We start from the raw sequence: 16,416 nt of genomic DNA, 5'->3' as shown, positions 1-16,416 counted from the left end.
TTCCTCAGGTGGAATTATACAAAATACAATATTATGTAAAATATTCTAAGGTCTCTTGAACAGAATGCATCTGACTTTTAATTTTTTCTTCAAAAAGAAAATATTTGCTCACATCTCATAGTTAGTTTGGGGACACTTGGCAGAAAGATGGTTGGCAACTGCAGTGGAAGCTGTTTCATTAGTCTTAAGCAGTTATGAGTGAATTGATGGGTAAGATTACATTATCATGGAATTTTTATGACCCTGTTCATCAAAACAACAGACGGTAAGATAGTGTAATGCAACCTCCGCTGTGGATGAAAGAGTCCAGTTGTTGTGTGTTTCATGCAGTGGGTTGTTGTTATTGTATGGTTTAATTTTGCAGATCGTGTGCTTTAACCCTGTGGTCACACAGCATCATTTGAACGTATCCATATGTTTTCAGTTCTGATCCCATTCCAATACACAACAAGAGCTGTTTTTGCTTTAATATTTTAATGTAATAGATATATTGTCACGGGTGATCGCGGGCAGAGCGGCGATCGTGCGGGCAAGCGGGGAATCAGGAAGCAAGCAGGCAGGATTCGGGGCAAACGGGGATTTATTAACAGGAATCGGGGAAGGAGACATCAGACACTGACTAACATCAATGACAGACAAGGCAAACAGGTAAGACCAGGACTTAAATAAGACAGGACCAAGCAAAGTAAATGGACAAAGCTGGAGACGATCAGGGAAGCACACGTGGGTAATCAGGGGGCGTGGCACACACGAGGAGCGGACGGAGCGGGCGTCACAGAACCCCCCCCCCAAAGGCGCGCTACACCGGGCGCGCCCGGGAGGAGGCGAAGGACGGGACGAGACCGGGAAACCAGAACCTGAAAGACAAAAGCAAAACCAAATCAACGGGGAACAGGGAACAAGACAGACAGGCAAAACCGACAAAGAGGCAGGAGCCAGGACAGGACACGACACAGGACAGGAAAGGCAGACAGACAGACAAGAAACGGGGACACAGAGGGAACAGGCGGGACAAAAGGAGCGGGAGTGACGGGAGGGAACGACGGGAAACCAGGAGTGGAGCGGGGCAGACCAAAGGAATGAGGAACAGAGGACAGCGGGACAAAGGCAGGAGGAGGAACAAAAGCAGGCGGGACAGAGACAGGAAAGAAGGGAGAGAAGGAGGGGGAAGTAAGGGGAGCCCGAGGGAGCCCCAGCGGGCGACGGGAGGCAGCCGGAGGGGCCGCAGGCGGCCGGGAGGCCGGAGCCGGAGGGGACCGCGGAGGGGCAGAGGAGACAGGGCGAGGGACCCGCGGAGGGGCCAGGGAGGGAGCAGGAGGGAGCACCAGGGAAGGGGACGAGGGAGCTGGAAGGGGCCAGGGCGAAGGCAAGGCGAGGGGGGGAGCCGCTGCAGGCGGCGACGTCCTCCGACGGGCCGAAGGTGGGGGCCCCGCAGGCGACCGAGGAGCCGCCGTCGGGGAGCCCCCCGGCGACCGACCAGGCACCGGAGGGGGGAGCGAGGCAGGGCGACGAGGCACCGGAGGGGGGACCCGCAGGCGACAGCCGACCCGGAGGGCCAGGACCCACAGGCGCCAACCGAGCCCCAGCGCAGGCGAGGCAGGGCGAGCCAGGGGGCAGGGCGGGCGGGACCCCAGCCCTGCGTCTGTGTCCCCTCCCTTTACGGGACACAGACATGACCCCAGGTCGGGGTCGAGTTCGCCGGGGCGAGGGAGAAACAGTCACAGGGGGAGAAGGGACTGGAGGCAGCTGTGGAGGGGGCGCCTCTGGAGCTGCTGGAGCGCGGTCAGGACTTGGAGCACGTTCGGGAGCTGCTGCAGCGCGGTCGGGAGCTGCTGCAGCGCGGTCGGGAGCTGCTGCAGCGCGGTCGGGAGCTGCTGCAGCGCGGTCAGGGGGCGCCTCGGGAGCTGCTGCAGCGCGGTCAGGGGGCGCCTCGGGAGCCTCAGGTTGCTGCAGTGGGGGCGCCTGCCCTGGAGCTGCAGGTTGCTGCAGTGGGGGCTGCGCAGGCGGCGGCAGCTGCGCAGGCGGCCGCGGCCGCACGGGATAGGGATCTGCAGGCAGTGGGTCGGGAAGGGAAGGAGGCAACGGAAGTGGCTGCTCGGGAGCGGGGATCTCAGGTGGTGGGACAGGTAGGTCCCGTGTGGGCAGGACGGGCGTGGCTCCCTTCGATGTCCGGGGCACACGTGGGATGGCGTCCCGCAGCTTCTGGATCCCCTTGTTCGCCAGCCGCTCTGGCCGGAAGTAATAGCGTTCGAGCGGCGGCGGTAATTCTGCGGCGGCCGACCGAAATCCCCGGACGGAAACGGCTGCCGGTGCGAGCAGCTTAGCTGCGGTGGTGACCTGGGGCTGGGTAGAGGAGTCCTCCTCTCCGGCTGGAGGGGAGGCGGAGACGAGAGAGCATGCTCCCAGGACGATCGTCGGGGCAACTCCTGGCGTCTTCCTCCTCTTTTTCCGCCGCTTGCTCACGGAAGCCACGGGAGGCTGTTCAGCGTCTGACGAGACAGACGGGTGTAGATCCTCCAGCGCTACGGTGTCCTCCCGGACCTCAAGCTGGGTTAGCCAGTAGTGGACCTCCTGCAGCAGACCGAGACGTTTGCTCTTGGTCTGCTGCTTTGCCTCTTCTTTGTGGTCCGTCATTCTGTCACGGGAGATCGGCAGCGATCGTGCGGGCAAGCGGGGAATCAGGAAGCAAGCAGGCAGGATTCGGGGCAAACGGGGATTTATTAACAGGAATCGGGGAAGGAGACATCAGACACTGACTAACATCAATGACAGACAAGGCAAACAGGTAAGACCAGGACTTAAATAAGACAGGACCAAGCAAAGTAAATGGACAAAGCTGGAGACGATCAGGGAAGCACACGTGGGTAATCAGGGGGCGTGGCACACACGAGGAGCGGACGGAGCGGGCGTCACATATATAAATATACAAAATAATATATATATATATATATATATATATATATATATATATATATATATATATATATATATTTATATATATATATATATATATATATATATATATATATATATATATATATATATATATATATATATATACATACAAATGAAAAAACATCCATCCATCCATCCATCCATTTTCCAAACCGCTTATCCTACTGGGTCGCGGGGGGTCCGGAGCCTATCCCGGAAGCAATGGGCACGAGGCAGGGAACAACCCAGGATGAGGGGCCAGCCCATCGCAATGAAAAAACATGTAAAAAAAATCTTTAGTTAAGCTGCTAGAAACATACGTAACATACCGTTACACCTCATTTGTACATCGTGTTTTTGAGGCATTTGCACTTCAATTCGAATTCATTCCAATAGAGGATACGCAAGTGGCGAATGCCTAAAATGCCCCATATTTTCTACCACTAGCAACAATGTCACTTACACTACATCACGATAGCAACCCCTTGTGTATCACAAGCTGTAGCCAGTGTGCAAAATAGCCCAAGATAACTTTTTTTCATGTTACTTGCATTGTCTGGCACAAACGTGCACATCGTTTGGTGGGATTTTCCGCTAAATGCTATTTCCACTTCTCAAAACTTTGTTTTTACAAACATTGCAAATTGCTGTGCTACTTTTTGTTAAAAGCATAAAATACTTCAAGATCGTCAGCCGCTAATCTGATCTTCTTACACCGATGACACAGCAGGTGGAAATTACTGCGCTCACACCCACTGAGTGGGAAATAAACTGAATGGATTACTGTTCAGCTTCAATGCTGAAAAAATGCCACATCTAAAATGGGAAAGAACTGTCATGCAATTGATTGTACTAATCCATTTAACAAAAAATAGGAGCTATCTTTTTACAGACTGCCGAAAATGTAGTAAGTGTCAGACGTGGAATGTTCAGATATGGCTGATACCCGATCCGTCTAATAGGTATGAATCTGTGCTGATACTGATCCAAATTTCAGATTGGTGCTATTTCAGATCTTTTGAGTTATTTACACTTGGCCCCCTCACTCAAATGCGGGAGCAGACATGACATGAAAATGCAAGACTGACATAGGAGCAGTTGAGCAGCAGCTGGGAACAGCTTTGTTTGTCCCGACTTCGTTAGTCAAACCTTCTTGTTTTGTCTGCCCTCTTGGCATTTTGATCCCTCACAAGTCTATTTCCAGTCTTTGTTCTGCTGCATTCACCTTTTTGTTTCATCGCAGCACCTGCCCTTCAGTCATTTGTCCTCTGCATCATGACAATATTTATTTATTATTAGATTATTTTAGATTTTTTTATGGGGGGGGGACACAATAAAAACTGCCTGGATTCAGCAGCATTAGCTGTGTAATTTTCATTGGAATCACGTTGTTGGCTACTGACACCTGGGTGCAAATAGCATCTGCCTTAATTTTGGACTGACCTGGTCCTTTATGTCTGTTACTAAACAGTCACTGAGGCTAAAAGATGACCTTCAGTGAACAGTGTGTGGCAGCTGCAGGAACAGAGGCACTCAAGCAAACCCAAACCCAGCTGATCTGACTGAGGTCGACAGCTACCTGTACTTTGTCCATAATATTCTGATTTCCTTTCTATAGGCTGTCCAGCTGTAGTATCAGACAAGAAGGTTGTTCTTCCCTGGCTTTGGCTCTGAGGTCAAACCCCTCACACCTGAGAGAGCTGGACCTGAGCTACAATCACCCAGGAGACTCAGGAGTGAAGCTGCTCTCTGCTGTACTGAAGAATCCCAGCTGTAACCTGGAGAAAGTGAAGTGAGTACAGAATATGCATTTTACATTCATCCATATGTCCACCTTCAAACTGCTTATCCTGGACAGGAAGCCTAGATCCTGTCCCATGCAGTATAGGGTAGAAGAGAGGATGACACCCAGGCTGGGATGCTGGTCTCTCACAGGACACACTGACACACAGCTCAGGTAATTTAGTGACACCAATTAGCCCAACTGCATGTTTGTGTGAGGAAACTGCAGCATACAGAGAGAACACAAGGAACATAGAGAAAACTCGCCTCACGGCAGAGAAGCAGTAGGATTCAAACCCTGGGGGCGACTCACTCTGCTGTTTTGTGGGGCCCATATTATATTAAATACCTGTTAGATTAGGCCTGTGAGACTTAAACCCTGCCAGTTATGGGGTGTCAAAGTTTTTTTCCGGGTAAGTATTTGCTTGATTACATAATGAGGATGACTGTAACATAAAAGAAGCTGTACAATATCTGGGCTGGAAAACTAACACAGCCTGACAGGCCTGCATTGGCTGCTGGGGATGTTCACATCTCCTCCTTTCAGAGTAACTAGTCAGTTTGGGGACAGCTGGCAGAAAGGTGACTGACAACCTCAAAGGAAGCTATTTCATTGGTCTGAAAATGTTATGGGAGGATTCACATGTACATTGTATATGATTCTGTGGAATTATTTTATTTTGTCTTTTCAATTTGTTTTATTTTTGTGCTGTTTGTGTATTTTGTGCCTAAAATTCTATACAGTGTGACCTGTGTTGCTGTACTTTGTCAGCTGAAACTGTACAGCAATGCAATAAAAAGTATATGCATCTGAGGTAGGATCCACCAACAGTAAATTAAAGTTCCCTCTCACCTCTCCTCTCATCTCACATTACCCAGAGACACAGATCTCTGCACACTTTGATTTATTTTGAAACGTAAGCTGTGCTGCTTGTTGTATTGAAAATAAAAGCTTGTTCTGCTGTGTCCTTTTGCAGGCTGAACAGCTGTAAATTGAGTTGGGAATCCTGTATAGTGCTGGCCTCTGCCCTCAGCTCAGATTCACACCTCAGAGAGCTGGACCTGAGAGACAATGAGCTGACAGAGAAACGGTGCCCAGGATATGAAAGGCAGATGCCCCAGTCAACATTGCTCAGTTTTACACGCTGCAAACTGGACATACTGAGGTCAGTGTTACTGCGTATTCCACACTGTAAATACAATGGTAAATACAGTCCTTTCAGACACTCCACATAATGGCTACATCACTAAATCAGCTGATTCTAAATGCAAGCTGGCCAAGCACGGCCTGTGTCAAAGCCTTAATACTATGGAGCATTTTCTGTCAAAGAAACCCAAATCAAGTGTTGCCTGTTTTTAAATAATTCACCCCATAATACATTCATTATTTTATGTATCTGCTACATGGACACCTTCCCGTTTCACATCAGCCGCCTATCAGCTATGAGAAATGAATTTCTCCTGTACTGTACTGCACTGTACACTTTACTGTACAGATCTGTGTGGACCACAGGGTTTAAAATGTCTGCATGCTAAGGGACTGAAAATTCTGTTCCCGCAGTTCTGTTATATCTGTAAAACTGATCTAACTAAGTGCCAATATTCCAAGTACCAGGTACCCATAAAAAAGTTATAATGCAGAGATGGGGGGGGGGGGGGGGGGGGGCTGTGGTCTGGAGCAGCTCTCTGCGTCTGGCAGCTTCTTTGTAGTTTGTGGGTTTCACCCCCCTTCGGGCGCGGCTGGTCTACATGCAGGTTCTTTTGGTTCTGCTCCACCCCCAGTATGTGACTTTAAAGTCTAAAGTCCACGAATATTGATCATTGGGAACTGGACACTCAGATCGATGAACCGGGATCTCAGGCTAGAGGCCTGGCCTAGGGGTCTGTATAGTGGTCCGATGGATTCATGACAATATGCTAAAACAACTTTAGAGCTAATTTTGATTACAATTTTTAACTTTAGATGTGCAATTAAGTTATAGTCCATGATCGGATTTGGGTTTATGAGAATGTTTCTGTCAATTTGATACCAAACATGATATCTCAATCTGGAAGTTTACATATCATATCATCTGCATTAATTATTTTATAATTTAAATTACTCCAAAGATGTTGGTTATTTGCATCAGTATACAGTACAAGCGGTTAAATTGCACATGACCAGGTAGCGACACTTTTAGATAAGTCTTACAGTACAGAAATTCCATTCCAAATTACAAACAGCACATCTTAATTCTAGGTCAGTTTTATCAGTGGTCATTAGTTTCCTAGAGTAACACTTTAAACATTTGTAATTTTCAATTTTGTGCTTAACTCTGGCTTATTTCAGTAATGTGATAGCCGTGTTTAACAACACGCACATTAATTAATCCCTTCGATGTAAGGATGTGAAAAGGCGCCATTTGGCTTATTTATGACTCGATCCCTCTGGAATGCAGAAGCGGGATGGGTGTCTGAATCAGTTCAAATGAAGAAAGTGCGTGTGTGTGTGTGTGTGTGTGTGTGTGTGTGCGAGTGGGTATACCTATCCTTATGGGGACACAATGTCCCCATGACGTGATAAATATCTGTTTTTTTTTGTTTTTTTTTTTATAAAACTCTATTTTATAAAAATCCGTGACTGCTATGAAAAAACTAAAAATGCAAAAACTTTTGTATTTTGCTTGGTTACTTATGGTTATGGTTAGAGCAGGGTGGGGGTTAAGGTTGTAATAGTTAGCGTTAGCATTTTTCCCATAGAAGTGAATGAGCGGGCCCGATAAGGACAGGTATACCCTACGTGTGTGTGTGTCTGTCTGTCTGTGTGTGTATGGGCAGGTTTGGACAGTGGTGACCTAATGGTTAGGGAAGTGCACTTATAATTAAAAGACTGCTGGTTTGAATCCCCGCCCAGCGAAGCACCACTGAGGTACCCTGAGCCAGCACTGCTCCCTGGGCGCTGAATTAGCTGCCTCCTGCTGTATCACGATGCCCCATATGGGGTAGATGCAGAGGACACATTTCATTATTGTGTGCTGTGGTGTGTCAGTACCGATAATCAAATGTTTAGATTTTATTCAAAATATATATTATATATAAATATTGTCATGCCCGGCTCGTCCGCTCCTCCTGTGTGCCACGCCCCTTGATTACCCACATGTTTTCTCCCGATTGTACCCAGCTGTGTCTAGTTAATTTGCTCAGTCCTGTGTATTTCAGTCCGTGTCTTACCTGAGTCCATTGTCTGTCATTGATGTTAGTTATCGTCTGATGTTTCCCGTCCGTAGCCTTTTGAATAAGTCCCGAGTTTGCCCCGATCCTGCATGCCTGCTTGCTTTTCTGCCCGCTCGCCTGCCTGTGCGCATTACCCGCGCTAGCCGATCGTGACAAATATATATCAAGAAAGAAACAAATTAAAAAGAAAGAAAGAGACAGGATTACATATACAGACATGTACAGATTTGTTGGTACCCCTAAAGAGACTATTTATCTTTGCATTATAGTCATGTTTCAAACTAAGTGTTTAACTTTAATTAGTATCACAGGTGCCTTCATGCTTGTCATCAGCCATTCAGCCTATTTAAAGGGAAAGAACAAGCTACTGTGTTGCTTGGTATAATTCTGTGCACCACACTGAACATGGACCAGAGAAAGCAAAGGAGAGAGCTGTCTGAGGAGATCAGAAAGGAGATAATAGATACCATGTTAAAGGTGAAGGCTATAAGACCATCTCCAGCTTCACGTTCCTGTGACCACAGCTGCCAATATTATTAAAAAGTATAAGGTTTATGGGACTGTAGCCAACCTCCCAGGACGTGGACGTAAGAGGAAATGCAACCCCAGGTTGATCAGAAGGAAAGTGCAGATGGCAGAAAGAGCGAAGGAATGCATAAAAAACCCCTCAAGCTGAGCTTCAGGGTCAAGGTACGTCATCACGCCATCTGTCGCATTTTTATCAATAATGGATTCCATGGAAGAATATCCAGGAGGGCTTCATTATTGACAGGAAAACATAAAAAAGCCAGAGTGGAATTCACCAAAATGCATGATGACAAGCCCCAACATTTCTGGGAGAATGTCCTTTGGACTGATGGGACAGAACTTGAGTTGTTTGGCCAGTCACATCAGCTCTATGTTTACAGAAGGAAAATGAAGCTTTAAAAGAAAAGACCATCATACCTACTGTGAAGCATGGAGGGGGCTCAAGTTTGATATTGGGGCTGCTTTGCTACATCTGGGACAGGGAACCTTGAATCTGTGCAGGACACAATGAAGCATCAAGACAACCAAGGCACCCTGGAGCGAAACACACTGCCCAGTGTCAGAAAGCTCAGCCTCAGTCGCAGGTCATGGGTCCTCCAACAGGATAATGACACAAAACATACAGCTAAACGCACTCAAGAATGACTTGGGAAAAAAACATTGGACTATTCTTAAATGGCCCTTGATAAACCCTGATCTTCATCCTATTGAACTTCTATGGAAAATTCTCTAAAAGAGTGGAGACGCCACTCTTCAAACCTGAGACAGCTTGAGCAGTTGATCAGGAGGAGGGGGCCAAACTACCGGTTGGCAAATGCAGACGCCTCATTGTGAAGTACAGAGATCGCTAATTGGCAGTAATTACTGCAAGAGGTGGTGCCACAAAATATTAAATTAAATTTTTTTCCTGTGATGGGCTGGCCCCCCATCCTGGGTTGTTCTCCGCCTCGTGCCCAATGCTTCCGGGATAGGCTCCAGACCCCCCGCGACCCAGTAGGATAAGCGGTTTGGAAAATGGATGGATGGATCTTTTTTCGTCTATGCCACTTTCGTTTGGTTAATTTGTATAAAATTGTAAACTGAATCAATAATCAAAAGCAAAGTCTGATTTGTGGAATAAACAATAAGGGATGCCAATAAACTTTTGTCGGTTAGTTAATATCGGAAAATTTATTTCAGAGATAGTTGTGTTTTTTTGTGGAAGGGTACCAACAAATTTGATCAAATCTGTATATGTGAGGGGTGGCATGGTGGTGCAGTGGTTAGCACTGTCGCCTCACACCTCTGGGACCTGGGTTCGAGTCTCCGCCTGGATCACATGTGTGTGGAGTTTGCATGTTCTCCCCATGTCGTCGTGGGGTTTCCTCCGGGTACTCCGGTTTCCCCCCACAGTCCAAAAACATGCTGAGGCTAATTGGAGTTGCTAAATTGCCCGTAGGTGTGCATGTACGTGTGAGTGCATGGTGTGTGAGTGTGCCCTGCGATGGGCTGGCCCCCCATCCTGGGTTGTTCCCTGCCTCGTGCCCATTGCTTCCGGGATAGGCTCCGGACCCCCCGCGACCCGCGCGGTTTGGAAAATGGATGGATGGATGTACATGTGATGGCTGTAAGTGATGAGAAGTGGGAGAACTGTAGGGAAAAAAGGAAATACAAATAAAGACAATGATAATGTTGATGACGTCCAGGAGTGTTCACTCCAGTAGCCAGACTTGACACTTAGTAGCTCTAGAAATAAACAAACTGCCTACAGTTCTCTGCTATCTAGCTACCTTGATGAGCCCCTAGACTGAAAGTGGTAATAGTGAGAGGGAAGGCTAACAGGACTACCCTGCCTTGGCAGAGAAAGAAAACCATGGTTCTAAAGCAAAATGAAAATCACACTGACTCAGATGTCTCCCAGGGTAAAAAGGTCCATGTCTGTAAAAATAGCCTACAATCTCCCTTGGTTAACAGTGGGGAAAGCAGAACCAACCCAAGTATGGCTACTGCCCTGGCTGCTGAACTGATCAGTGGGTCAAGACATCGGACCCAACCGTCTGAGGATGTTTCATGGGCTCATCAACTCATGAACCGAAATGGAAAGAAACGCCAGCACATGAAATGGGCTCTTTTATCGTACATATTTATTATTCTGTAACACAGCTAGAAGCACACAGAGCACTAATTGCGCACAGTATTCCTCCAGTATTTTTATGATCCTCCTCACTGTTCAAGGCGGAAAAATAAACTTGGGTCCTCTTCCACCCTGTCCTTCCCCGATCGTCCGCTCCTTCCATGTGCCGTAACCCTCTCTAATAAGCTTGATTAACCTTCCCTTCCATAACCCTCTCGTTAGCCCCGTGTGGATTCCCGGTGTTCACCGGCTGTTTCCTGTTGCTATTCATTAAAACCTCGTGTTTCCCCGACTTCTGCCATCCTGTGCTTCTGTCTGTGCTCCGGGCACCTTAGTGCACGACCCACCCAGGATTATAACAGTTCCAGTTGTTGTCCACTTTTTAATTATTGCCCTAAGAGTAGAAATGGGCATTTTAAGGCGAGTAGCTATTTTTTAATACCCATTCCCTGACTTATGAAGGTCAGCACACTTCTCCCTCATTTGGTCTGTGTGTCTCTTATCTTTCCCATGTTGATGGATGACTAAGGGAATTTGGCCTCTGTGTCTCCTCATGTTTGTACCCCAGTTACTCAGGAAGTCATGGATTACAGCTTGAAGGTTCCTATTCACTCCAATCAACTCAAATATGTATAATTTACATAGGAAACATGCTTCAGTTGCATTGTGTTCACTATAATTTGCTAACAGCTTTGATTCTTTTACTCTGTGTGCAACGACCACATACATGCCATGTGACTAATTTAATAGGCTGTGTAGCCATATTGTTATTACTTACATCTGAATATATGAATATTCTACATCTGTGATAAACGTCTCTGTGTGGGAAAGCTGGGGAGAGAAAATATGAAGACAAAATAAGAGTTTGTTTCTCATCTTGCTTCTCTTTTTTGGAATCCATGCAAAGTCTAAACACAAGATGGGAATGAATGACGTTAGAGAGAACGACGTAAAACACTAGACACAGAAAGAAGGCATGTTAACATTATGTGGAAGGCAGGTGATTATGGAGATTGAAGTTTATTAGAAAAGCCATGGTGGTGTTTTAGAGTCCCGGTAAAGATGACCATCCATGTATAATTTATCTATAATAAAGACGGCGTGTTTATTGTATTTCATGTTTTCTTTAACGAGAGGGTACAGTGTCTTCCATCGCCGGCTGTTTTCTTGGAGATACTGATCATTAAATCCATATTTCATTCCTTTCAGTATTTTTCCTTTACTTTTAACAATTTCTTTGTGGTTAAAATTTTCTAATTTCTAAATAGGCCTGTGCCTATTTTCTGATGAAGTGCTGAAATATAAGATTGTCATGCATATAATGTGCCTGCAGATCAAGGATGATTTCTTTCATATCTTTGTTTCCTTTAGTTACAATTGTAGTTCGTCCATTTAGCTTTTAACAGAGGTACTTCATTCATTGTTGCTTTTCTGCAGTGTTGTAATGTAATTATAAGAAAATTCAAGTCTGGTTCTAAGTTCTTTTATTTCTTGATGAAGTGCAGTAAGTCCAGTTTTTTGTTAATACTGATGAGAGTGCTGACGTCTCAAGTGCACTGTAATACAGGTCTGAGTCCTTGTATGTATGTAGTATCAGACTCCATACTAAGAACCACGTCGATGAAAAAATCAAAATCTGTTATTTCCTCCACAGTAAAATAATGATGGTGATAGAAAGAATAATCCAAATACTTAAGTAAAGGAAAAGGCAAATTTGGTAAAGTAGAGGTTTAGAGTAAGCAGTTACTTGTCATGGTGACCCGGGTGCTGCCTTGTTCGATCTCATCCTTGTATCCAGGTCTCTTATACCAGCCATTATAACGCATTATGAAGGTATCTATAGTGTATTATAGATGACCACTTCAAGTAGTGTTGCAGCAATTTGGGAAATGAATGTAAGTGGGGGAAACACAGTGGCCTTTACTGCTTATTATTAAACCAAGCTATTGTTTTCAGTATGTTTTGAGTCAGTATGATTAACAATGTGTAGGCTGTGTATGTGTCTGTGTCTTAAAATATTTTCTTTTTCAGGCTTAACAGTTGTAATCTCACGGAGAAATGCTGTGAGGCACTGGCTTCAGCTCTCAGATCAAACTCCTCACACCTGATAGAGCTGGACCTGAGTGACAATTATCTGCAGGATTCAGGAGTGAAGCCACTCTTTGCTGAACTGAGGAATACACACTGTAAGCTGGAGATACTGCGGTCAGTATTACTGGGTATCCCACACTGTAAGCTAGAGATACTGAGGTCAGTATTACTGAGTATCCCACACTGTAAACTGGAGATACTGAGGTCAGTATTACTGAATATCCCACACTGTAAGCTGGAGATAATGAGGTCACTATTACTGGGTATCCCACACTGCAAGCTGAAGATACTGAGGGCAGTATTACTGGGTATCCCACACTGTAAGCTGGAGATAACTTCTATTACTTTTCCAGTTATGCAAGTTATACTGATTGGCCTATAGTTTGCTGGGCTACGTCCATCCATCCATCCATCCATCCATTTTCCAAACCGCTAATCCTACTGGGTCGCGGGGGGTCCGGAGCCTATCTCGGAAGCAATGGGCACAAGGCAGGGAACAACCCAGGACGGGGGGCCAGCCCATCGCAGGGCAGACTCACACACCAATCACTCACACATGCACACCTTTGGGCAATTTAGCAACTCCAATTAGCCTCAGCATGTTTTTGGACTGTGGGGGGAAATCAGAGTACCTGGAGGAAACCCCACGAGAACATGCAAACTCCACACACATGTGACCCAGGCGGAGACTTGAACCCGGGTCCCAGAGGTGTGAGGCAACAGTGCTAACCACTGCACCACCATGCCACCCCCTCTAGTTATACAGTATAACAATATTAAAACAAAACATGTGTGCAATGTCCTCATTCCTAAAAAACAAAGTTGATATGTATACCTCCTTAGTAAAAGTGAAAGGGTGCAAGTCCAGCACTTCGTGTGTGTGATTTGCCTTGCAGCCATTGCTTTATATTAAAGTACCATTAACAGACAGGAAGCAATGGCAGAATGTCACAGTGGGCCTGCGTTCATAGTGGGGTACCGCAGGGTTAAATTTTTGGACCATTACTTTTCGTAATTTACATAAATGATATTTACACCAATACATACAGTAAACTAGTTAAATTTTCAGAGGAGGTGGGTGGTGTAGCAGATACTAATCTAGCAGCGAATGGGCTGATACCTGACACATGAAATTTAACATAGATAAATGTAAGGTTACCCATCCCCTCCCATTTGTGTCTGATTTCCACCAGATCGATCGCATTCGCTTGTGCCGTTAAAACTGTCCTTTGTGCTGCTTCAGTGCAGAGATACTGCTTATTTACATGGTCACGTGACTCCGCTGTTAAGTTGGCCCCGCATTTGCCTCCGAACCGGTCTAAATAGTTTGTGCTGTATAAAAATTGTCTGTACTGTTATTTTTCTGAGTTATACTTCTCAGTGTATGCCTTTACATGATCCCAGTATAGTGCTCAGGCTCGTGTTTCTCATGTTAACAGAAGGTGGAGAGTTTGTTGACTCCGCGACAAAGCTGTACGTAGACTTAGTCAGCCCTGCCAGCCAGATACTGCATTTCAGGATCGAGCTAGATATTTTCACAAATGACTGACCATTACAGTACATACTGCCTCGTTACGTGCAGGCTTGACCCAGGTTATCATCAGTTCTATAAACTCATCACAGCACAGTTACGTTGAATTGTTGAGATGTAGGAATGAAAAAGCAAAATGACAGTATGGGAAGTGACTCTTGCCACGTGAAAAGTGATTGTGTGCCATTTACAGTGGTAAAGCACATCACAGAACAGAGCGTTTTGCTTGCACTGTGCGTGGTGAAATCTTTACCTTTCCATGAACCCTCTGACTTGTTGCACATGGCAGTTAAATAAGACTTCAGGCTGATGACGTCACAATGTAAACAAACATTTATATCTCAGAAACTAAAACAGCACTAACAAAAATTTGAACGGCTCAAAGCTGCATTTAGCAGTGTAGAGAGTAATGGTAAACAGGATTGGAGGAAAGACAGTGCCTTGTGGGACACCTGTGCTACTCACTAATTACCAGGTGAGGTAGTTCATGATCCAGGACACCAGGAAGTCATCCACCCATGCTGCCCTCAGCTTCTCAGAACAGTAGGGGTTCAGAGGTGTCAAAAGCACTAGAAAATTCAAAGATCATGACCCACACAGTTCACATCTTTTCCAGGTCAGAGTAAGCTCTGTGCAGCAGATAAATGACTGCAATAGGTCCAGTGATGTACCCACCATGATGATGCCACTCGAGGGTCTTTATCAGATTGCCATTGCCACTGTTCTGAATGGGCATTCAGGTGTCCATCTTGGGCTCAGGCACTGGGCAGGATGTCTTACAGAGTTCTGATACACTTTGGAGTTGCAGACTCAGGTTGTAGATGTGGTGCCATTGCCGCTGTTCTGAATGGGCATTCAGGTGTCCATCTTTGGCTCAGGCACTGGGCAGGATGTCTTACAGAGTTCTGATACACTTTGGAGTTGCAGACTCAGGTTGTAGATGCGATGCCGCACTCTGCGGCAGGTCTGTGCAGACCTTGAGAACTCTGGAGCTGAATCCGTCAGGGCTGGCTGCCTTCCCCGCATGGAGTCTCCTCCACTGCGTCTTTACCTGGTAAATCATGATGGAGAGTCTAGGAAGGGGTGGGGCAAGTGGTCAGGGACAAGTCTGGGCAAGAGATGTGGGTGGATCCTCTGGGATTATGGAGTGGAGAACTTTGCTGCAACTGAAGTTTGAATTTAAATTGAAAAGTTCTACACTAAAATCATATGAGTGCAGCAAATTACCAGGATGCACAGTACAGTCTTCATACTGAAATTAATTTTTATATGTGAGCCGGGCTGCTTGTCATCCTGAACACAAGCACTTGATTTAATATTTTGTATTTTTCACAAATGGTGGATATGTCAGTATCTCACCATGTTATGTTTGTCAGCCTGAACAGCTGTAAACTCACAGAGAAATGCTGTGGGACACTGGCTTCAGCTCTAAGATCAAACTCCTCACACCTGAGAGAGCTGGACATGAGTCACAATGACCTGCAGGATTCAGGAGTGAAGCGGCTCTCTGCTGGACTGGGGGATTCACACTGTAAACTGGAGATACTGAGGTCAGTCTGACTGGGTATTCCACACTGTAAACTTAGGGATACTGAGGTCAGTATTACTGGGAATTCTACACTGTAAACTAGGGATACTAAGGTCAGTGTTAATGGGTAATCCACACTGTAAACTGGCAATACCGAGGTGAGTATTACTGGGTATTCAATGCTGTAAACTGGACATACAATAATGAGGTCAGTAGGGCTAAAAAAAGCAGAAGCATATATATATATATATATATATATATATATATATATATATATATATATATATATATATATATATATATATATATATATATAAAAAATATATATATATGGTTAAGCAGTATAACACCATACTGTCCTGGCTGACCTCCATCAAGCATTACCCACTGATCTAATACCATACCGTCATGGATATCCTCCCTCAAGCGTGACCCACTGATCTAATACCATACAGTCATGGATATCCTCCCTCAAGCGTTACTCACTGATCTAATATCATACCGTCATGGATATCCTCCCTCAAGCGTTACCCACTGATCTAATACCATACCGTCATGGATATCCTCCCTCAAGCGTTACTCACTGATCTAATATCATACCGTCATGGATATCCTCCCTCAAGCGTTACCCACTGATCTAATACCATACCGTCATGGATATCCTCCCTCAAGCGTTACCCACTGATCTAATACCAT

General features: G+C 45.6%; 1 protein-coding gene across 1 annotated transcript in view; it reads left to right on the top strand.

Moving 5' to 3' along the window:
* The window catches only part of LOC125722753 (protein NLRC5-like), a 519,818-nt gene that overhangs the window by 31,406 nt on the left and 471,996 nt on the right, over positions 1 to 16,416 (top strand). The window contains exons 7-10 of the mRNA XM_048998943.1: positions 4,553 to 4,726; positions 5,694 to 5,882; positions 12,602 to 12,775; positions 15,569 to 15,742. Of these exons, the coding sequence (XP_048854900.1) occupies positions 4,553 to 4,726; positions 5,694 to 5,882; positions 12,602 to 12,775; positions 15,569 to 15,742 (711 nt within the window). The remainder of the gene's footprint in view (positions 1 to 4,552; positions 4,727 to 5,693; positions 5,883 to 12,601; positions 12,776 to 15,568; positions 15,743 to 16,416) is intronic.

Source organism: Brienomyrus brachyistius, unplaced genomic scaffold (genome assembly GCF_023856365.1).
Source record: "Brienomyrus brachyistius isolate T26 unplaced genomic scaffold, BBRACH_0.4 scaffold42, whole genome shotgun sequence".
In the NCBI taxonomy this organism is placed as follows: Eukaryota; Metazoa; Chordata; class Actinopteri; order Osteoglossiformes; family Mormyridae; genus Brienomyrus; species Brienomyrus brachyistius.
The sequence above is the reverse complement of the archived record's forward strand: the minus strand, read 5'-3'. Positions and strand labels throughout refer to the sequence as shown.